At 43.6% G+C, this 24,194-nt stretch overlaps 1 protein-coding gene across 1 annotated transcript in view; it reads right to left on the bottom strand.

Moving 5' to 3' along the window:
• The window catches only part of LOC127582028 (regulator of G-protein signaling 3-like), a 224,014-nt gene that overhangs the window by 183,526 nt on the left and 16,294 nt on the right, over positions 1–24,194 (bottom strand). The window contains 3 exon segments of the mRNA XM_052036961.1: positions 5,542–5,636; positions 7,116–7,174; positions 7,866–7,916. Coding sequence (XP_051892921.1) covers positions 5,542–5,636; positions 7,116–7,174; positions 7,866–7,916 — 205 coding nt within the window.

The following is a 24,194-nucleotide window of genomic DNA, read 5'->3' as shown; positions in this document are numbered from 1 at the left end:
ATTACATCTGCATACATGGAAGCCCCAAAATAACGCTCCTTACAGTAACTTTCAGGCAAGGTGCATTGGAAGGTGGAGCAGAAATCTGCAGATACTGAAAATATAAAACACAAACAGAGAATGCGAGATGTGCTCAGCAGGTCAAGCAGCATCAGTGAGGAGAGGAACAGAGTCAATGTTCTGTAGCACTGACCCTTCTTCAACAGGGGAAGTGAAAAGATAAGCATGTTTTACATTACGGAGAGAAGGAAGGTGCTGAGAACAGGGGGACAGTGTGTGATAGGGTGCCGACTAAAACTACCACAGTAACAGTAAAAAGCTGGCAGCTGAAACAAAATGCTGACAAACTGACTAGAAGACATTTGAAGTTTTAGTTAGGTGGTCTCCAGTTTTGCCCAACGACTCTCGTAAAAGATCCAAATGAAAAAGAAAAAAAGACAAACTCTCATTTTCTACAGCATAGAATATAGAACATAGAAAAACTACAGCAAAATTCAGGCCCTTCGGCCCACAAAGCTGTGCCGAACATGTCCCTACCCTAGAAATTACTAGGCTTACCCATAGCCCTCTATTTTACTCAGTTCCATGTACCTATCCAACAGTGTCTTGACAGACCCTATCGTATCCGCCTCCACCACTGTTGCTGGCAGCCCATTCCATGCATGCACCACTCTCTGAGTAAAAAACTTACCTCTGACATCTCCTCTATATCTACTCCCCAGCACCTTAAATCTACCTTATCAATACCTCTCATAATCTTATACACCTCTATCAGGTCCCCCCTCATCCTCTGTCGCTCCAAGGAGAAAAGGCCGAGTTCCCTCAACCTGCTTTCATAAGGCATGTTCTGCATTCCAGACAGCATTCTTGTAAATCCCCTCTGCACCCTCTCTATGGCTTCCACATCTTTCCTGTAGTGAGGTGACCAGAACTGAGCACAATACTCCAAGTGGGGTCTGACCAGGGACCTATATAGCTGCAACAATACCTCTCGGCTCCTAAATTCAATTCCCCAATCGATGAAGGACAATACACCATATGCCTTCTTAACTACAGAGTCAACCTGCGCAGCCGCTTTGAGTGTCCTATGGACTTGGACCCCAAGATCCCTCTGATCCTCCACACTGCCAAGAGTCCTACCATTAATACTATATTCCGCCAACATATTTGACCTACCAAAATGAACCACTTCACACTTATCTGGGTTGAACTGCATCTGCCACTTCTCAGCCCAACTCTGCATCCTATCTATGTCCCTCTGTAACCTCTGACAGCCCTCCAAACTATCCACAACACCCCCAATCTTTGTGTCATCCGCAAACTTACTAACCCACCTCTCCACTTCCTCATCCAGGTCATTTATAAAAATCACAAAGAGTAAGGGTCCCAGTATAGATCCCTGAGGTACACCACTGGTCACCGACCTCCACTCAGAATACAACCCTTCAACAACCACTCTTTGCCTTCTGTGGGCCAGCCAGTTCTGGATCCACACTGCAATGTCCCCTTGGATCCCATGTCTCCTCACCTTCTCCATAAGCCTCGCATGGGGTACCTTATCAAATGCCTTGCTGAAATCCATATACACTACATCTACTACTCTCCCTTCCTCGATGTGCTTAGTCACATCCTCATAAAATTCAATCAGGCTTGTAAGACAGGACCTGCCCTTGACAAAGCATCTTACAGAACCTCACAAAATTCCAAAGCATGGCGTTGTCAGTGAAGTGATTTTGAAGTGTATCATTTTCACAGTGTAAGGACACTCAATTGGAAATTTTCACAGTGAGGTCCCATCCATAAAACAACACTTCTAACAATGCAGACATCTCTCTGGATCTCTCTGTAATGTCAAAGTCGAGTTCATTGCCACATGCACAGCTCCATGTTTGCGCAGGTGCAATGAAAAACTTACTTGCAGCAGGATCACAGGCACAGAGCATCAGATAAGCAGCATTCACAAGAAATGCATAAGTTAAACATAAATTAAACACGTTTCACAAGAAAACACAATTAGAACAAAAAAAAAGTCCATTTTAGTGCAAAGTGATCAAAGTGGTCACAGTGTTGCTAAACTCCAGTGAAGAGTCAGGGGAATTGATCAGTCCTGACCAGAATCACAACCTGATTTCTACCAAGGTACTCTTTGGAACTAGGTGGCTCTACTACTCAGTGAAGTAAGGAAATGTTCCAGCCAGGACTCGGGTACAATATGTTCCATCTCCAATTTCAAAGTGACTGGCATTGTGAAATTTGGCTGCTATTCTATCTAAAAAAACCATTGGTAATAATTACTCAGAGCAAGTGACTGCCAAGCATTGTGAGAATGACAATGCTTGGCAGTCAAAGCAAGATGCCAAAGGCTCTACTGTGAGGTAAGGTTGTGTAAAGTTAATGGTTCTTCTAGAAACACAAACATTTGATTTTAAAAAAGTCACAAAGGGAACATAAGAAAATTGCTTTTAAACAAGGTTTCAACACATGAAGACAGGTGCAGTAGAATACCATGATGAATGACGGCCTTCAATCTGGGTGTACCTCTCGGCACTGTTACATGGTACTATGAACTTTGCTATGAAACCTAAATAATGGACAAACCCTGGCAAGTCCTTCAACTATTACCGTCCAACCAGGGAATCAACCCTGCTTTAATGAGGAATGCAGAACCAACCTGCAGTTGCAACACAGGACCACATGCACAGTAAAGAACCACATCAGTGTGCTCCGGGCAGGGCTGAGTGATTCCCGAGCTGATGGATCAGAGCAAATCCCAGCCGTGAATGGCGGTTGATAATTAAACAGCCGGCAGGGACAGGAGTGATAAGAAGGTCCACACCCAGCACGATGGCAGGACCCAGGACACTGGAGCCAAGGACAAAGCTGAAGCATATGCGGAAAAGGAGTTGACTTTGGCCATACAGTAGCAGATGAAACCAAGGTAATGTCTGAAAAGTTTCCAAAGAAATGTATAAAAAGGTGCCTCATGAGATGGCCAACAGCAGTAACTCCAGAGACCAACTCCAAAGACCCCACGTCTCCGACTCAGAGAGGAACTCAGCACGTCAGACCCTGGTTCATCTGGAGCAGTTAATGTCTGAATAGACAATGAGCTTCGGAGGTTGTGAAACTTCTAAAGGAGGTGTGTAACCAAAGAGTTAATCGAGTTTGTTTTGGTGCCACGTAGTGAGTCTTTGAATTGTTTGAACTAATCGTGATCAATAAAGAAATAGTTAATTGGCAAAGTCACTGTCTGGTGGATTGGTGTTGGTTTATTATTGTCACTTGTACCGAGGTACAGTGAAAAACTTGTCTTGCATACCTTGCATATCTTGCATGTGGTTGGTCATGTGCTGCATTTAATTTGGTTTAATTGGTAATCAGCAATGAAGCACCCCTGCCTGCATGCAGCAAGAACCAGATGACATCCCAGCACGGGCTGATAAAGAGGCAAATAACAAGTGGCAGGCAGTGACCGCCTCCAATAAAAGTCTGATCACACACCCATCAAATTCAATGAGATCAAATTCCCCAACATCAACATCCAGGGGATCACCAATGACCATAAACTGCTGCACCACCACATAAATACTGTGTCTGCAAGGGAAGGGAAGATGCTGGGTACCCTGTGGCAAGTGATTCACCTTCTGATAGCCCAAAGCCTACCCATCATCTATATGGCATAATTCAGGAGCATGATGGTGTACTCTCCACTGCCCTGGAAGTGCACCCTCCAGGACAAACTGCCCACTTGACAGACATCCAACTGACACACAAATCATTCGTTCCCTCCACCACTGGGGTACCATGGCTACATTGTGCACTATCTAAAGATGCAGTGCGGTTAGTCACCAAGTCTAGTCTGACAACACCTCCCACACCTGCAACCTAAACCATCAAGTAGGACAAGTGCCATGGGCAGATGGGAACACCACCACTTGCACTTTCTTCTCCAAGTAACACAGCACTCAGACGTGGAAATATATCACCGGCCCTTCATCCTTACAGTGTCTAAGTCCTGGAACACCTTCTCCAGAAGCACTCTGTGAGCACCTTCACCAGGAGCACTGAAATGATGCAAGATGGAAGTTCATCACCACCTCTTCAGGGACGATTAGAAATGGACAATAAATGCTGGCCTTGTCAGTGACACCCATGTTCCCAAAAAATGAATACGAAACTGAAAGGTGGCAGAAATGATGGAGGATGCTTCATTCAACCTGAGGACAATTGGGGTGGATGGTAAAATAACAGGAGCCCTATCCTTGTTCCAGCCTGAAGGAGAAGGATTGAGAGCAGAACTGTCATTAATAGAGGAGGCCTCACAGGATCACAGCATGTCTGCACACTTGGACCACAATATGCAGTAGTAAACTCTGCTGAAATGCCTGATTAATCTATTTGGTCATTTCTGGGTGACACCAAGCCAGAATTGTCTTCCAGAAATTTGGACACATCAGTTTGTACTTTGAGAAGAACACAGAAGAAGAAACAAATTTGGTAAGGAGCCTTTCATGACCAAGTTGTGCTGAAAAGTCCTGTGCAAGTAGCACTGGAAACATGCCACAGAACTTCTTTATCATTTACAATAAAATAAAAATGACACAGGCCAGCTGGATAAATATACTTTAAAATAGAGACTGGAATTATTAAAGGTTATTTCCATGAAATGAGAAAGACAAGAAAGACAATGATATAACTTAAAATACATATAAAGCACTCCCAGAAATACTGGATCCGTGGTCCAGTGCAAACAAAGAAGCAAACGCAGTACGTTTTATAAAGTATTACTGTGAGAGAAGTTAATGGTCCTGAAAAGGGATAAATTTCAAGGAACTGATGATACACGATCCTGAAGTTTTGAAAGGGGTGGGTTTGGAGGATGCTCTGGCTATCGTCTTCCAAAATTCTATAGATTCTGGAATTGTGCCTGCAGACTGGAGGGTCAGAAATGTGTCCTGACCTGATGCAGGGTTTTGGCCCGAAATGTGGACATTTCCTTTCCTCCCACAGATGCTGCTCAACCTGCTGAGTTCCTCCAGCAGACTCTTGCTGGTAAATCTTTGGAGGTCCCTTCCCCCGAATACCCTGGAGGATTGATCTGAATATTAAAGGAATCAAGGAATACGGGGATAGCGCAAGATGTTGAGGTAAATGATCAACCAAGACCTTGCTGAATGTTGGAGCCGGTTCAAGGGGATGAATGGCTAACTCTTGTGTTCTTATGGCCACACACTTCCCACCTGATGATTCAAGGTTATTCCTAACAATCTGCAAAAAATGTGGAATTTCAGTGTTACAGTTGTTGCTCAATGTTTAATAACCAACAAAAGGTAGACCAAAGTGGATGCCTTGGGAGCAGCTCGAGGGAAAAAGCATTGAAAGAAGCAAATAAAATTAGCTGTGGCAAAATATTATCAAAACAAGCGATTATGGTTAAATAGCTGAAGCAGATTTATATTTTAGGATTTCATTGAATATGCAAAACAGATGGAGTTTATTTCTCAATGATGACCGCCACAAGTAAAACTAAACTATACTCACAAATTAAAATGTTCATGAAATACCGGGTTTTTGCAGTCTGGCACAGTTTTTGTCTTCTGCCTACTTCTGCGATCATGGTCAGGTACCACAGACAACTTTAAAGCAAACAATAAAAGAAGTAACTTAAGCATCATTTAAAAAAAACAAAGAAATAAACATGCATTTTTATAGTGCCAGCCATGGTTCGAGATATCCCAAAAAAATTAGTCAATTAAGTACTTTTGAAGCATAAACCAATCCCTTGTAGGCAAATAGGCACTCAATTTGCAGACAGAATGATCTCACTAACATTAATCTAACAAAAATTATATAACCTCTGCTGCTTGGTGATGCTGATTAAGGGATAAATATTAGCCAGGACATCAAGGATAACAGCCCAGTTCTTCTACTGAGCAGTGCCAATCTCAAACTCAGCTGAAGAGAGTATAGGAGACCTTGGTTTAACAACTCATCAGAAGCAGGACTCGAATAGTTTTACACTGGAGCATCAGCCCAGATTTTTGTGTTCGAGTCTCTGGAAAGGAATATGAACTGTTCTCTTTCTGACCCAGAGATTAGATTGCTGACTGTGGATCGATGAGTAACAATCTACAATTAAATCACAAAAAGGAGTTAGAAAACAATGTATCGGGTATTGTCCTTTTTAGAGAACAATAGATGGAAATCTATTGGCATTTAGACAGCCACATGAACGGGCAGGGAACAGAAGGATACGGACCATGTGCAGGCAAATGGGTTGAGTTAGATTGCCATTACAGTCACCACAGACAGGTTGAGTCAAAGGGCCTGTTCCAGTCCTGTACTGTTCTATGTTCTCTGCTCTTCCAAGGTTTACTTATTTACAGCAAAGAGCCCAAGAAGGCTGCCCACAAGGTGTATAACCCACTGCCGTCTGTCGCTAACACTGCAGATCAAGCCCATTCACAATGCATCACTTTGGCATGGTAAACTCCTGTTGCAGACACTCACGCGGTGTTACATGGAAGCCTTTACCAATACAGTGGGCATTTCCCTCCAACATGGAACATGCATATTCAAGCCAACCACTGCATAGCACCTTTAGGTGCCCACTTAATTATCTGCAAAATGGGTATGGCGCGACAGGGTAAATTGAGATTATCAGTCGGAAACGATGCATACAGTAGTGAAGTCGAGTGTTGGATATGAAAAGAATTTCTAATGACTAGAGAAAGATTGGGGGTAAAGGAGAGAGGACGTGCAGCAAGGCCTGAGAAACAAATGGCAGGAAGGTCCTGACCTGTCCCTTCACACCTACTGGAATGAAAGAGTTAAAAAGCATAGATTATAAAGCAAGGGAATAATCTGTTTAATTTTCAAATGGATATTTAAAAGATTATTTAACCTCATTTCAGGAAGAAATCTCCAGAGAGAGTGTGGAAATTCCGCACTTTTCACTTTTTAATCTTTTGAAATGATTTCAGGATAACCAGTGAAGTAGATTTATGACTGATTAATCACAAAATAATGACATATACAGTTTAGTTGTGATCCTTTCTTACTTGGAACAACTACAAAAAATTCTCGATGTGAAAGTGGTTTAAAGGCATTCTCACCTTTGCATAAGCATCACAGGTACGGTACTCCCTTCCCATCAGTCCTTTGGCTTCCATAACTGGAGAACAAAATGTTGTAATACAGTTAACTTTCAGAAAGGATGAACAATCCACAGCCATCATCACTTTCACGTACAAATACATTTTCAGATGTAATGATTAACTTTGATCTTTTTTGTTCCCTTTACATTGAGGTACAGTAGCATTGCATTTAAATTGAGCAGCCAGATTCCTGGACCATTGATCCAGGCTCAAGAATTTGAATCCCAGCACAGCAGTTTAAATGCAGTGACTTGTCCCAGTAACGGTAACCATGAAAGTGTCCTTTACGGAACGAAACCTGCCGTCCACACCCAGTCGTGTCCACATGTAACTCCAGGCCAATCTGGTTGACTCCTCAGTTCATGGACAATTAGTGATGGACAATACCTGCCACCATTGTCCACATTCCATGAAAGGATAACTTTTCAAAAATAAAGATATGCCAAACTGTCCAACTCTATTTAAAATGAATTCATTTTCTGAACCAGAGTAATATTTATGTTCTATAAAATCACAAATTGCTGTGCAGTTAGGAATACTGATATTATGGTGGGCAACTATACAAAAATCGCCACTAAAATTGAGAGAGTTGCGTGTATTTTTTTATTTTATGCATTCTCCACAATTTCTAATGGGACCTATTTTAAGTTAAATTCCATAAAAAATGTAATTTTTTTCACTGAAGAATTTCATTATTTCCAAACTTACTGTGAACAGCAATTGCTCCATCTTGAAGATGAACTGATAGCTTCAACTGCCCTGTTAAGAGACAAAAGTGAATCATTTACAACAGTCTGCTTTAGTGACTGTATTTGACCAAATATTCATACAAAAGACACAATATCTCTTAAATCTTGTTGCATATAAAGATGAAAACAATGCTGTACCATCTCATTCCGTACTTGTGACACAAGTAGGAGCACACAGTTCACAAGCAGCCCCTTGAGCCTACAATTCTCCTTCATATCCCGAGATCTATCATCCCATAAGTATGCCCAACATCCACTATTCCATCTATCAGTACGGTAAGGAGTACCACCACCCAAATCAGACCTTCCCAGAATTAGAACCGGAAAACAAATGGTATGTTGTCCTTTATTGCAAGAAGATTTGAATACAAGAATAAAGATGCCTTATTACAGTAAAAAAAATGTTCTTAGTAAAACTGCAACTAGAATATTGTGTACAATTCTGGTCTCCTTGCCAAAGAAAAGACACACTTGCTGTAGTAGGAGAGCAGCAAAGATGCAACATACAATGTCCTGACTTGGCAGATCTGTCACATGAGGGAAGGTTTAATAGACTAGGTCCCTAATCAACTGCTCTGCTCTGGATCGACGGAACCACAGAGAGCGGTAAACACTGCCCAGTCTGTCACAGGCTCCTCACTTTTCATCCAGTCCACCTCACTGTGCGGTGCCTCAGGAAGGCTGACAGTATTGTCAAGGATGCCTGACACACCAGCCATTCCCTTTTCTCTCTTCTGGGAGAAGATACAGGAGCTGGAAAGCCCGGATGTCCAGACTCAGGAACAGCTTCTTCCCCACAGCTGTCAGATTCCTGAACCAATCATCTCTCTCACATCCCCTTCCCGGTGGAGCTGCCACGTTCTCCAACCCTTAACTCTCCCTCTCTCGGTTATTCCGTATTGACACTTCAGCATTTCTGTCTGCACTGTCTCAGACCGCACGGCAGTTTCTGCACTGTTCCGTTGTTCTGCGCCCACTGTTGCATTTACTATTATTCCATGTATACTGTTACTCTGTGAGCTTCATGCGAACAAGGAATTTTTATTACATCCAGGTGAATATGGCAATAAACTAATCTGAATGAGAGGTGACCTCATTGAAAGTACAAAATTCTTGGAGGTTCAACAAAGTTGATACAGGGTACATACTTCCCCTAGCTGAGGTGACTAGAACCAGGGGTCAGTCTCAGAATAAGGTAGGCCAGTCAGGACTGAAGGAAGAAGAAATATCTTCATTCAAAGGGTGGGGAATCTGTAAACTGTGGAGGTTCAGTCTTCAATTTCATTCAAAACTAAGATCAATAGATTTGTTTTACATATTAAAAGATTCACTAGGATGTTGCCTGGATTGGAGGGCTTTAATTATAAGAAGAGATTAGATAGGGTGTGTTTATTTTCCTTGGAGTGAAGGAGGCCAAGGTTCGATGTGATAGAGGTATATAAAGTTATGAGAGGCACAGATAGGGTATAAAGTCAGGATCTTTTTCCCATGGTGGTGTTTCACAAACAAGGTGACATGGGTTTACAGTGAGGAGGAGGAAGTTTTGGGGAGGATCAGAAAGGAAAGTTTTCACACACAGAGTAGTTGATATCTGGAACGCACTGCCAGAGGAGGTGGTGGAGTCAGAAACAATCACAACATTTAACAGGCACCTCGACAGGCACTTGAATAACCAAGGCATAGAAGCTGGAGACCTAATGCAGCAAATGGTATTGGTATTGGTTTATTATTGTCACTTGTACCGAGGTACAGTGAAAAAACTTGTCTTACAAACCGATCGTACAGGTCAATTCATTACACAGTGCAGTTACATGAGTTAGTACAGAGTGCATTGATGTAGTACAGGTAAAAACAATAACAGTACAGAGTAAAGTGTCACAGCTACAGAGAAAGTGCAGTGCAATAAGGTGCAAGGTCACAACAAGGTAGATCGTGAGGTCAGAGTCCATCTCATTGTATAAGGGAACCATTCAATAGTCTTATCACAGTGGGGTAGAAACTGTCCTTAAGTCTGGTGGTACGTGCGCTTAGGCTCCTGTATCTTCTACCCGATGGAAGAGGAGAGAAGAGAGAATGACCCAGGTGGGTGGGGTCTTTGATTATGCTGGCTGCTTCACCAAGACAATGAGAGGTAAAGACAGAGTCTAAGGAGGGGAGGCTGGTGTCCGTGATGTGCTGGGCTGTGTCCACAACTCTCTGCAGTTTCTTGCGGTCCTGGGCAGAGCAGTTGCCGTACCAAGCCGTGATACATCCAGATAGGATGCTTTCTATGGTGCATCGGTAAAAGTTGGTGAGAGTCAAAGGGGACAAACCAAATTTCTTTAGCGTCCTGAGGAAGTAGAGGCGCTGGTGAGCTTTCTTGGCCGTGGCATCTACGTGATTTGACCAGGACAGGCTGTTGGTGATGTTCACTCCCAGGAACTTGAAGCTCTCAACCCTCTCGACCTCAGCACCATTGATGTAGACAGGTGCATGTACACCGCCCCCTTTCCTGAAGTCAGTAACCAGCTCTTTTGTTTTGTTGACATTGAGGGAAAGGTTGTTGTCATGACACCATTCCACTAAGCTCTCTATCTCCTTCCTGTACTCCGACTCATCGCTGTTTGAGATACGGCCTACAACGGTGGTATCATCTGCAAACTTGTAGATGGAGTTAGAGCAGAATCTGGCCACACAGTCATGAGTGTATAGGGAGTAGAGTAGAGGGCTGAGGACGCAGCCTTGTGGGGCATCAGTGTTGAGAATAATCATGCCGGAGGTATTGCTGCCTATCCTCACTGTTGCGGTCTGTTGGTCAGAAAGTCAAGGATCCAGTTACAGAGGGAGGTGTTGAGTCCTAGGTCTCGGAGTTTGGTGACAAGCTTGCTTGGAATTATTGTATTGAAGGCAGAGCTGTAGTCAATAAACAATAGTCTAACGTATGTGTCTTTACTGTCCAGATGCTCCAGAGCTGACTGTAGGGCCAGGGAGATGGCATCCCCTGTAGACCTGTTTCGCCGATAGGCAAATTGCAATGGGTCCAGGTTGTCTGGTAGGCTGGAGATGATGCGTGCCATGACCAACCTCTCAAAGCACTTCATGATGGTGGATGTCAGAGTCACTGGTCGGTAGTCATTGAGGCATGTTACCTTGCTTTTCTTTGGTACCCGGGATGATAGTGGTCTTCTTAAAACAGGAGGGAACCTGAGATTGAAGCAGGGAAAGGTTGAATATGTCCGCAAATACTTCTGCCAGCTGATCAGCACAAGATCTGAGCACGCGGCCCGGGACATCATCTGGGCCAGGTGCTTTCCTCATGTTCACTCTCTGGAAGACTGATCTTACGTCCTCCACTGTGATCACAGGTTCAGCTGTGATAGGTCAGTGTAGATGGGTACATGGTGTAGATAGGTACATCGCTGTGTTGTATGACTCTGACTCTGTGACTAAAGGAATCAAGGGACATGTGAATAATGCAGAAACGTGTTAAGGTAGAAGATCAGCCATGGTATTGGCAGAGCAGATTCAAAGGGCTAAATTGCCTACTTCTACATGGAACATAGAACAGTACAACACAGAACAGGCCCTTCGGCCCACAATGTTGTGCCAACATAGCTATTCCCTCCTACCTACCGAAGCCCCATATCCCTCCATTTTCCTCTCATTCATGTGCCATCCAAGCCCCTCTTAAAAGCCCCCAATGAATTTGCCTCCACCACCCTATCAGGCAACGCATTCCAGGCATCCACCACTCTCTCAGTAAAAAACATACCCCTCACATCTGTTCTGAACCTACCCCCTCTCACCTGAAATGCATGCTTCTGCTCCCATTTCTTACGTTCTTATATGATTTTGTTCAAAAAACTTCATCTCACCTTTAGCAAACATAAACACTGATACTACAGGCTGTGCTGCTCCAACATTTAGCATATTCTTGCAAAGTGAGTTTTCTTTTGTGTTTATTGTTTAATGTGACCCTAGCTGTTGACTAGTCTTTATTATATTTTCAGCTTTTAGCTGGTTCCCATTGAAACTTTGAGTGGAAATTCCATTTACAACATTAAGCTCACCAGTTTATCATTCCTGAACTTATTCTGTCTGTCTCGTTAAATATTGAAATATCATGAGCTGTCCACCTGTCTGTGTGTGTGTGTGTGTGTGTGTGTGTGTGTGTGTGTGTGTGTGTGTGAGAGAGAGAGAGAGAGAGAGAGAGAGACACAGAGAGTGTGTGTGAGAGAGAGTGAGTGTGTGAGAGAGAGTGAGTGTGTGCATGTGTGTGAGAGAGTGTGTGAGAGTGTGAAGGTGTGTGAACGTGAGAGTGTATGAGAGAGAGTGTGTGTGTGAGAGAGTGTGTGTGAGAGAGAGAGTGTGTGTGAGAGAGAGTGTGTGTGAGAGAGAGTGTGTGCGTGTGAGAGAGAGAGTGTGAGAGAGAGAGAGAGAGAGAGAGTGTGTGCGTGTGAGAGAGAGTGTGAGAGAGAGAGAGAGTGAGAGAGTGAGAGAGTGAGAGAGTGAGAGAGTGAGAGAGTGAGAGAGTGAGAGAGAGAGAGAGAGAGCGTGTGTGTGTGTGTAATATTGTCTCTTCTATCTTTCCCTAACTTTTATTTCTGTGGTTGCACTTCATCTGGGATGCTACTTTTTAAAGGTTTGTTCAGCAACTTATCTCAACTTATCTCATCTCTTCCTACACTAAATTCTTTGATATCATAGAACCATGCAACGCAGGAGACATTCAGTTCTGCAGTGACTTTCTCAGACTGATACAGTTAGTTCCATGCTTTTTCTCCTATCTCTGTAACTCCTTTAAGATTTTATCCAATTTCCTTTGGAATATCCGGATGCACACAAGCATGAACCGCTTCTTAGTTATTTGAGGAATTGCAAATGGAACTGAATGTAATGCCATCAGTGACGTTCCTCACTTCTGACACAATGGATGTTGAACCAACTGAAGGTGGATGCCCCCAGGATACAGCTTTAGGAAACCTTGCAGCAAAGTGCTGTGTCAGAGATGATCAGCCTCCAAAACTCACAGTCACTTCCTTGCATGCTACGTACAACAGAGCTTCAGAGATCATGTTCTTGTGAGGTGAACCTTTACAGCATTGTCAATGACCCCACCCATCACTGTCTGAGGATTGAGTAAGGACCAAGGATGGATTGGTGAGGTTACCCTTGTCCTTTCTTCTCACAAATAGGACCACTTTCACTCTTAAACATTTCATTCCTCAACTTGTAGCTGCACTGAATAGGTTGGCTGGAGCAGAGATAGTTTTAGAGCACAAGCCTACAGCTGTATAATCAGGAAGCTGTTGGAATCCAAGCATTTCTTGATCCAATTTACTCAGCAAATTTCTGGAGATCATGTGCAGATAATCAAATTGACTATATAGTGAGACCCGTAGCAGATGACTGAAACGGATTATCCACTCGACACTTCAGCTGCAAATATTTCAGTTACTTGTTTGCACTTATACGCTGGGCTCCACTGTAATAAGACTGTTTATAGTGTGGCTTCTCAGTAATTGTTAACATATCTGCACCATTCAGCAATCGAAGCAGCAGGACTGCAGAGTTTTGATCTGATCTTTTGAATGTGGATCAGTCAGTTTGATGTGCTGCAAGCCTATGTCCCTGTGTTCAAGCCTCACAAAGTTGACATTTTTAAATCTACTTGGCACATCCTTCTACACTTCACAGTGAATCTGGGGTTGCTTCCCTGGCTGAATGATTATAGTAGAATGAAAATTTCACTGGCCCAGGACACTGTTATATTGTGGTGGAATATAGTTCTGCCGCTGCCAAGTTTGCTACTGGTTTTGAGTTGCTGGACGTGTTCCATCTTTATTCTATTTAACACAGTAGCCAGTGCCCTTTATTGAATGCACATGGATGGTCTCTGAAATTGCAACTTGTTCGAGGTTGATAACGTAGCAGAAAAATGAGAAGGATGTAACGTGATACAGGAAGGCGTGACATTTAAATGTATCACAATGATTACAAGTATAGCCTACACAAGAAGGTGATTAATCATTGAAGAACACTTCACTTCAACTTCAGGTACATTCTCAAAATTATTTGTTACCTTCGCTCTTCTAAAAGCATCTGCTGCACAAACTTTAAGCCATTCCCCTCATTTCTAACTTCCTTCTGGCAAGGCAAGAGGATAGCTAACACAGGGCAGTGGAAATATGGGGCTATCAGGATACATTGGGCACATTCCTGATCATCTGTAGTCATATCTACATACTTGTAAAGCATTCTGGACCAAAGAATTAACTTCAGGCACACGCTTTCTACAAAGCACAATGGATAAAAATTATGGGATTGTAGACTTTTTCCAAATATGATTTCTGACTTACTTCAAATAAAATCACTTATTTCATATTACGTGTCTCAACATCATCAATTATCAGAATGATTAATGTAGAATCAGCATAAATAGATGGTTGATAATCAGTACAAACTCGATGGCTGAAGGGCCTGTTTCCATGCTGTACATCTCTATGATTTTAAATCTTTTTTACGAGTATTACTAAATTATATCATGGATACTCCACCACATTTATATTCCGAGATAAATGTATACCGTAGCACAGTCTGATTTCTCACTGTATTAACAGAGAACTCAAATAAAAAAACAAAGTAAAAAGTGAAAATACTAAATAATTTGGCTTTCTATTTATGATGATAAAGGAGCCTGCACTACAGAATAGATAATTATTTTTAATTTTACAATACAACATTCAATTTCACTGTGAATGCTACAATATGCAATGAAATAAAAAAAATAAAAACTAGGTGTCTAAAAATGTATGTTTTGCACAATTCTCAGCTCATCCTTGACTTCTGTGCATGGGCATTCCTCAAAGCCTGACCGATACACTGGTCCACAGAATATATAAAACATATACTACTGTCACTTGTACCTTACCAAATGTAGAGAGGTAAAATGAATCCGAAACATTTGAAAATTTCTTTGCAAAAGGAGACCCGGTGAATATTGCCATGCTCCATTGTTAATTCCAAACACACTGCTGAAATTTGAATCCGTAATGTTTCAAAACAGTAACTCAAGAAGCCGTTAAAAGTACGTATCAGGCATGGTTGATAAGAGCTGCCGAGCCTCCCGGCAGGCTCTGCTGACCGCTCTTGCTTTGAATGGGAACTGTTGTGACCATAGTGATGAGAATAAGCATTTGCTCCGATTGGCTGAGTGGCTGTTTGAATAGAGGTTTTCCAGCTTTAGAAAGTTCGTCACTGGCGCTGAAGTAGAAATTATCTTATAATGCACACTGGTATCCAATGGGAAAGCATTTCCAAAATCCTGAAATGGAGCAGCAGATTTTTGCATCAATGAGAAAAAAAGCAGCAGTCGTTCAGGGTTTAAATTCTGCCCCAACACTGCTGATCCTTTCTCTGCAGTCCTGGTAATCCAAATACAAAAGCAACTAAAATTAATGACTGCACCAGAGAAAGGGAAAGATTCCTGTTCTTACTGAACTGGTTGGGAAGGATAAATTGCAATTTAATGGGGCATGATCTGATCACCACCGTAATGTTCCTGAAAGAAATGCTACGAGCACTGCTGTACAACGATGTCTATTAAACACAGGGTTACAACAGTTCTTATAATCCACCCTTTACTGCTTTATCTTCAACAGAAAAAGTAAATAATTAAACAAAATGCTGGAAATCCAAAGCTGTCAGTGATAGGCGTGAATTATTCTTAACCTTGCAGCCACAACACCGCATTGACTCCAAGTGGAAGATTCCGCAGGTTTGTCATGTTTTTAAAAAGGACAATATAAACCAGCCAGCGGTCATCATAAAGTGACAGACAGGACCAATAACTCTGCTATCAAACCGCATGTATTTACCAATAACCTGCTCTCTGATGTACATTTTGGATCACAGCAGGACTACTCAGCTCTCGATCTCCCAACAACCAAAAGGGTGAATTCCAGGGATGAAGTGTGAATGACTGTTCTTAATGTCAAGGCACTTTGACCAGGGTGGAATCAAGGACTAAAACTGAAGTCAACAGGTATCAGAGAGGACAATTCTCTGCCAACTGAAATCACAGCCAGCACAAAGGATGCCAGTGTAATAGTTGGAGGCCAATTGCCCCTTTCCCTTGCAGTGGTATCTTCACAGCATCTTCAGGCACCACACCAAGGACTTTTCTCCAGCAGGACAGAAACAAGGACACTTACTGAGTGCTCAGTTTCACTTCCAACTGCTCTGGTATATTCAAGTTGAACTTTTAAATAGAGAAGCAATATTTGCATTTTCAAGTGCCGGGCAATGACCATCCCCACCAAAGTGAACAGAACCACTTCCTCCTGACATCCAACATTTTTATTAACATCACCCATCAGAACCCTCCAGGGACACCTGTAACCAGAAACAGAGGTGGAAATGCCACAATACCAATGTAGCAGCAGGCCCAGGTCATGTAACAAGTGACTCACCTCCCTTCTCCCCCAAAATTTCCTCCAATTAACATCACCCTACTAACCCGACACAGGCCTGCAAGGACCTGGCGATAGGCGCTGGGCTTGGTTTGGGTCAGGTATACTGCTAAAACTTTTGGATTCAGCATATGTTTGTAGTGACTGCCTGGTATAGCAAATCAGATGATCCACAGTATTACCCCATTTGTCCTCTGTTCTTGATCAAGAGAAGTGCTTGTGCACCACACCAGGTCTTTGCTACCACTTTTCTGCAGGAATTTACAGATTAGAAAAAATAAAGTACTCAAATCCAGATTGGGTTTGGTTCTAATTTATACCTGAGGGGACCTCTCATCAGGAATGAGACAGAATATTTTCCATTTGCCTGGATGAGGACAATCGTGACAATATTCAAGAAACTCAACGCCGTCTGAGGAAATGCAGCCCACTTGAATAGCACCCTTAAAAATTCACTCCCTCTGTTACTGGCACACCATGGCTGTAATATAAACCACCTACACGAGGCAATGCAGCAAATTACCAAGACTCCTTCAACAGCACCTCCCAAATCCACCACTCTACCATCAAGAAGGACAAAAGCAGCCATAACACGGAAACACCACCATTTACAAGTTGCAGACTGTCCTGTCAAGGAAGCACTTTGCTGTTCCTTCACTGTTCCTGGTGAAAATTATGGAACTCCCTCCCCAACAATACTATGGCACCCCATCACCAGAAGGACTGCAGTGTTTAGGGAAGTTTTTTTCTGGAGGAGGATTGGGATGCTTTGCCAGCAAAACCCACATCTCGTGAGTTAATAATGTTGTTAGGCAGGACAGTTGCATTATGCCATTCAAAAGCACGGTTTCAAAGGACTCAAGTTACTTCCACCAAGATAGATAACTGCTTTAATCTGTGAATATATCTGAGATGTTAAAATGATGGCAAATATAAAAGTGATTTTTTTGGCACAACAAATGCACAACACCCCATATCCCACCAATTGCTGACAGACTCCAATGAAATACTAGAAAAAGCAAAGTAATTGATTACACTCCACTGGACTTATTCTGGACAGGTTGATATGAAGGATGGCAGACCAGGAAAGGAACGCTGTCCTGATGGGTGAGTTTGCTTGGAAAATGAGCCGGTCTAGTGACTTAGTGACTCCTCCTCTGGGATAGATGAATACCCCATGGTATTCAGCTGACTCTAACATGGAACCAGCAGTCCACAGGCGTCAGTGCATACATCCCAACTCTGGAAGCTGTGGATGAAGCAAAACTGTACTTTTACTGCAAGCTTATAAACCCTGCTAGCATCCCAGAGGGACCAGCTGATCCTTCTGGGTGATTTCAATGCCAGGGTCAGAAAGGGTGCAATTCTCTGGAGAGTCATATAGCATGGAAACAGGCCCTTCAGCCCAACTGGTCCATGCCGACCAAGATCCCCATCTAAGCTCATCCCATTTGCCCACCAGAGAGGCTGATAGACAAGAGGGAGTGGGGAAAGCTAAACAACCTCCTGACAAAATGCTTTGAGCATCCTGTTTCATCAGAGAATTCAGCATGAGACCTCATGGCAACAGGCCCAGTTCAGGCACCGGTTAGTAGGGGAAATACAGCAGTCACGGGCACTCCAATCTACACACAAACAGGACAAGTCAAATTATCGGCAGTAAGGTAAAAGATGCATTCATGGAATGTAAACAAGATGGTTTTCTGGGCCAACATGTTGAAGGACAAATCAGGACAAAGATGTAGTATTGTGCAATGTAAAAGGATTAATAGTTTAAAGGAGTCATTCGGACCTGTCATTTGTGATATACATAACTTGATTTGGATGGAAATGTAGCTGGGCTGATTCGTAAGTCTGCAGACAACACAAACGTTAAATTTTCAGAAGGCCTTCAATAAATCCACAGGAGCTTGGTCTACAAGTTTAGAGCAAATGGAATCTGGACAGAAGGCAAAGAGTGGGAATAAATGGGCCTTTGTACGGTTGACAGGTAATGCAGGGGACGATTCCTGGGGCAGTGCAGGGATTGGGACGTGGGCCCCAGCTGGTCACGATCTATAACAATGGTGTTGACTGAGGGGACCAAGTGCCATATTTCCAAGTTTGCTGATGATACAATGTTGGTGGGGTTATGAGTAGAGAGGAGAACCAATAGAGGCTAGAGAATACAGCAATTGAATATAACATGGGAAAATGTAAGGTCATTTATTTCAGTACATAGAACAAAAAGCAGAGTACTTGTTAAGCAGTGAGAGATGGGGAAATGTCGATGTTCAAACAGACCGAGGTGTCATACATGTCATTGAAAGTTAACGTGCAGGTGCAGCAAACAATTAAGGAGGCAAATAGTGCTTCATCCTTTATGCCGAGAGGATTTCAGTGCAGGGATAAAAATGTCGTGCTACAATTATATCTGGTCTTACTGAGACTGCAGCTGGAATATCGTGCACAGTTTTAGTCCCCTTATCCTGCAGAGAGGATGCAGCAAAGATTCACCAGAAATTCACCAACATTCCCATGAAACTGGTGGTGCGATAGTCAGGAGGATGGGCTTCGGGCACTAGATGGGCAGGTCAATGTCAGATGGAATTTAATTCTGGTTAAATGGGAGGAGGCAGGCATGGTAGTGTAGCGGTTAGCGTAACGCTATTACAGCGCCAGCGACCCGGGTTCAATTCCGGCCACTGTCTGTAAGGAGTTTGTACGTTCTTCCGTGTCTGCGTGGGTTTCCTCTGGGTGCTCCGGTTTCCTCCCACATTCCAAAGACGTACGGGTTAGGAAGTTTGGGCATGCTACATTGGCGCTGGAAGAATGGCAACACTTGCGGGCTGCCCCCAAATCACTCTATGCAAAAGATGCATTTCACTGTGCGTTTCGATGTATATGTGACTATAAAGAAATCTTATCCTATCTTAACTTAATGTGAGGTGATGCATTTCGGAAGTTTTAATAAGGGTAGGACATATACCTTGAATTTTAGGGCCCTGGGGAGTACTGGGAACAAAGGGACCTTGGTGTGCAGTTCCAATATCCATGAAGACGGCAGCACTGTAGATAGGATGCTCTCCGCCATGCACCGGTATCTTCTGCCCTTTCTCTCCCACAGCTCCTGGCCTCACTTTCCCAAATGTACCAGGTCCGCATTACTCTATCCTCTGTCTCTGCTCCGGATCCTTGCCTTCTTTAGCCAGGGAGATGAGAAGAGCAGAGAGGTCTGGGGAACAATATAAAACAGTCAACAGCCACAGCTGAAGTACTATGTGCAGTTCTGGTCACCACGCTGTGGGAAGGCAGTGATTGCCTGGAGAAGGTGCAGGGGAGAATCACCAGGATGGTCCCTGGGATGGAGCGTTTCCATTATGAGGAGAGACTAGATGGACTGGATTTGTTTCCCTTGAGCAGAGGAGGCTGATGGGGGAGCTGAGAGAGAACAAGTAACATAGAACGTCCAGTACAGCACAAGAACAAGCCTTCGGCCCACCATGTCCTGTGCTGACCATGATCCCAATCTAACTAATCCCATCTGCCTGCACATGGTCCGTATCCCTCCATTCCCTGCCTGTTCACGAGTCTGTATAAATCCCTTTCAAAAGTTGCCGTGTATTTCCTTCTCCATCTCCCCTGGCAACACATTTCAGGCATCTTCTACTGCTGATTCCTTTAAACTTTCCCCCTCTCACCTTAAACCAACACCCTCCCGTATTTGACAATCCTGCCCTGGGAACAGACTGACTATCCACTCCATCTACGCCTCTCTCGTAATTTTATAGACTTCTGTCAGGTCTCCCTCAGCCTCTGACGCTCCAGAGAAAAACAACCCAAGCTTGTCCGACCTCTCCTTGTAGCTCATGCCCTCTAATCCAGGCAACATCCTGGTAAACCTCTTCTGCACCCTCTCCGAAGCCTCCACATCCTTCCCACGATGTGGCAACCAGAACTGCACACAATACCCCAAGTGTGGCCTAACCAAAGTTTTACCCAGCTGCAACATGACTTCCCAGTTTTTATACACAACACCTGACCAATGAAGGCAGGCATGCTGTATGCCTTCCTTACCACCCGATCCGCATCTATCCCTGGCCACATCGCCAGTATTCGGGCCCTAATTACACCCAGAGGGTTTCAATGGGCAAGTCACATTGTTCCTTTCCTTAGTACCAGAGCCCTGAAACACTCTGCTCCAACACAAGAAATTACCAGGTGGACAGAGGAATTAGATCAAGGATGTTCTCAAGTCTTCTTGAAAAAGAAGTAACATCTCCAACTAATCATGGAACCCCCCAGTCCATCACTACTCAAAATGGAAAAGGAGCATTTAAGGTGGCATTGAGAACCTCCATTCCTCTCGCCAGGGGCACACAAGTCTTGCGTAAACAGCAGAAGCAGCCACCGCCTCTCAAATGATCAATCTGCCCTCCTTATTGAAACACTTTGTGCCCCAACATGGCAGAATCTGTGGGTCCCACACAATCCTCACCAGCCAGCTTGGAACCCACAGAAATGATTCTCAAGCCCGAGAGAACTGCCTCAAAAGAAGATCCATCAGGGACACGCACTATTCTCCAACAAATGGTGATTCTGCATGCCAGAAATATGGAACTCTAGCAACAATTGTTAGCTAATGCAACTTAATCAAAGCATTTACTGCTATATTAGTGAATGTTTGTACAGTGGTTTCCAGGTACACCTACCACCAGCTTTCTTTGGTTCCTTTGTCATAATATGTGACAGTCAAACTACTTTCAGTACATGGGCACAGTAGAAAGCCATTGCTTATTATGTACCAGTCACCAGGATGTTTTAGGCTTCCAAATTCAATGCTAACGCCAGGCTTACTCATTACTGAACAATTAATCCAGTTTTTCAATTAAAGACCTTTGGCTAAAAGCCTGACTTCAGCTGTGCGACATTGAATTGTGTAATAGAAGCGGGCGTAGGCCATTCTGTCCCCCGTGCCTGCTCCACCATTCACTGAGATCGTGGCTGATCTTTTCCCTCAGTGCTCTTGTCCTGCACTGATCCCGTAGACTTTGATTTCCTTAATATCTTAAAACCAAGCCAGGGGAAGGCAGGGCCTCTCTTCCTGCTGCTTCTCCTGCCTGTCTGAGAAGCCTGAGCTAAGACTGATAACGTGGCAGGCTATCAAAATCGGTCAGGTAAGCTTCAAACGATCAATCAGACCATGAAAAGTATGGAGTAAAGCAGAAAACATCAGGACCAGGAGGGTGACCATTAACTGACAGAAAAGGGATCCCGAGGGGTGAGGGCTGGAAGAGGCCACCAGAATATGTAGCAAATCAATCTCTCGAGAAGCTCAAAGTTTTATGATATTTGCCTCTATGTGGCAAGACAAAAAGGAAACCATAGCTGCTTTTTAAAAATTTATGTGATACCCAAGACAATTAGGCATATTGGTCTGATCCTGAAACACACAGGGTAATGTAAACAGTGGTGAAGGCACTGTAGGATTTGCAGCTTCTGATATTGATAACTTTCCACTGACAATCCATGGGCATTGATACCAGAGCTCATCAGGGAAGCAAACTGGACCCGTCTATCATCAGCTGCAACCGATGATCCTCTCAGCATGCGGGATTGTGATGACACAATCTCTGGTTCCAATCCCTCACGTAACCGAGTAGTCTGTACCCGAATGTACAAACCTTGGATAACATCCTTGAATGGGCCTAAGTCTTGGCAAGTAGCATTCAGATGTCAAACGCCGACCAGCTCCATCAAGAGTCAGACCCGTTCCATTTGATGTTCAATGGCATTATCTTACAGAATTTCTGCAGCATTCACACCTTAGGGCTCACAACTGGAGCACCCCAGTGACAGGCTTGGGACTCAGTGGTGAGTAGCTCAGTTGGTGATTGCCCAAAGCTCTCACACGGACAATCTGGGAGTGTGAGGAAATAATTGAACTCATCTAAAGAGTACTCCTCCAATGAATTTCCAGAAGCTCAGCGGCATTCAGGACAAACTGGACACTTGACCAGTAGCTAGTTTAGAATCTTTACTCACCCCCACTGCATGTTCTGACTGCAGTGCTGCACCATTTACAGGATGTGCTGCAATCAAAGATTAAATTAGGCAACCACTTTGTGGGACATCTCCACTCGGTCCACGGGGGTGACTGCAAGCTGTCACTTTGTCGCTTTAAATTCTCCACCCCCATTCTCACCTGAAACAACAAACAAACTGCTGGAGAAACTCGAGTGGGTCAGGCAGCATCTGTGGAGGGAAAGGGCAGTCGAATTTCTCAAGTCAAAACCCTTCATCAGTATGCTACTGAATTGTTCAGATTAGGAGAAATGTAACTCCATCTCTCTGCAGGACTACGTTTTTTAATCTTAGAACAGTCTTCATTTCCCAATTCAGTGACTCCCTACTGAAAGGGAACCCAAAGATCTTCATTGGCATGCAGGAAGTAATCAAGTATCAGAAGGAGGGGAGGCAATTGATACTACACAGAGGCTTGGTGAACGGTGAGTTGGCTGGTAATGGTCTTCAAGGCTGGTGGGAGAGGTGAATGGGTGGCAGATGAAGCTTACTGAGCAGATATATGAAGTGTTAATTTTGGTGGGAGGAATGAGAAGGTTAATAATAAACTAGAGGCACAATTCCAAAAGGGATTAGGAAGAGAGATCTGAGCACAGGGTTTGATTAACTTACAGGGAAGTTTGAGGCAGTGGATAAAAAAATGTATGGAATTCTGGGCTTCATATCCAGCACGGAGATCATGATAGACTTAGAAGATATTGGTTAGCCACATCTAAAGTGCTGTGTCCAATTCCGGGCATGACACTTTAATAAAGGCTTTAGAGAGGGTGCAGGAAGAAATTGACTAAAATGTTACCAGATCTGAGGGACTTTAGTTCCGGAGATAGACTGGCAAAGCTGGACTTGTTTTCCTTGGAACAGAGGGGATTTGACTGAGGTATTTAAATGATGAAGGTATAGACAAAGTACATGGAGAGTAACTGTTGCCAGTGCAGATGAGCCAAGAACAAGGGGGCTCAGAATGAAGGTGATCAGCAGGAGAATTGTTTTATTTTACACAGCAAGTGATTGGGACCTGGATTACGGGGCTGAGGGAGTGGAGGAAGATTTAATCAGAGCATTTCAAAAGGAAGTGGGTAATTATCATACAGGAAGAATGAGCAGGGCTGAGCTGACACAGATGATGAGCCTTTTTGCCTCCTTCCATGCTGCAGCCATCCTGTGATTCTGTAATTAAAACTGAGAAGGTGACCAGTGCAAAGAACAGATGGAACTCAAATACTCTTTCTTGATCCTACCAAGAAAGAGTATGCTGCCCAAGTTCCCAGTTCCTTGTTCTTCAGTAACTGGTGATGGAAGAGGAAAAACAGAAAAATACTAGTGGAATCTACATTTAATTCTTATCTTAAAATGTTGTCCAAACAATCATAGAACAATACAGCACAATACAGGCCATTCGGCCCACCGTGCTGTGCCACCCTTCAAACCACACCTAAGACTATCTAACCCCTTCCTCCCACGTATCCCCCTGTTTTAAATTCCTCCATATGCTTATCTAACAATCTCTGAACTTGACCAATGTATCAGCCTCCACCACCGCCCCAGGCAGCACATTCCATGCACCAACCATGAAAAACCTCCCTCTGACATCTCCCTTGAAACTTCCCACCCATTACCTTAAATCCATGCCCTCTTGTATTGAGCATTAGTGCCCTGGGAAAGAGGCGCTGGCTGTCTACTCTATCTATTCCTCTTAATATTTTGTATACCTCTATCATGTCTCCCCTCATCCTCCTCCTCTCCAACGAGTAGAGCCCCAGCTTCCTTAGTGTCTC

This window comes from Pristis pectinata, chromosome 23 (genome assembly GCF_009764475.1).
Source record: "Pristis pectinata isolate sPriPec2 chromosome 23, sPriPec2.1.pri, whole genome shotgun sequence".
In the NCBI taxonomy this organism is placed as follows: domain Eukaryota; kingdom Metazoa; phylum Chordata; class Chondrichthyes; order Rhinopristiformes; family Pristidae; genus Pristis; species Pristis pectinata.
Note: the sequence above shows the minus strand (reverse complement) of the source record. Positions and strands in the feature narration are given on the sequence as shown.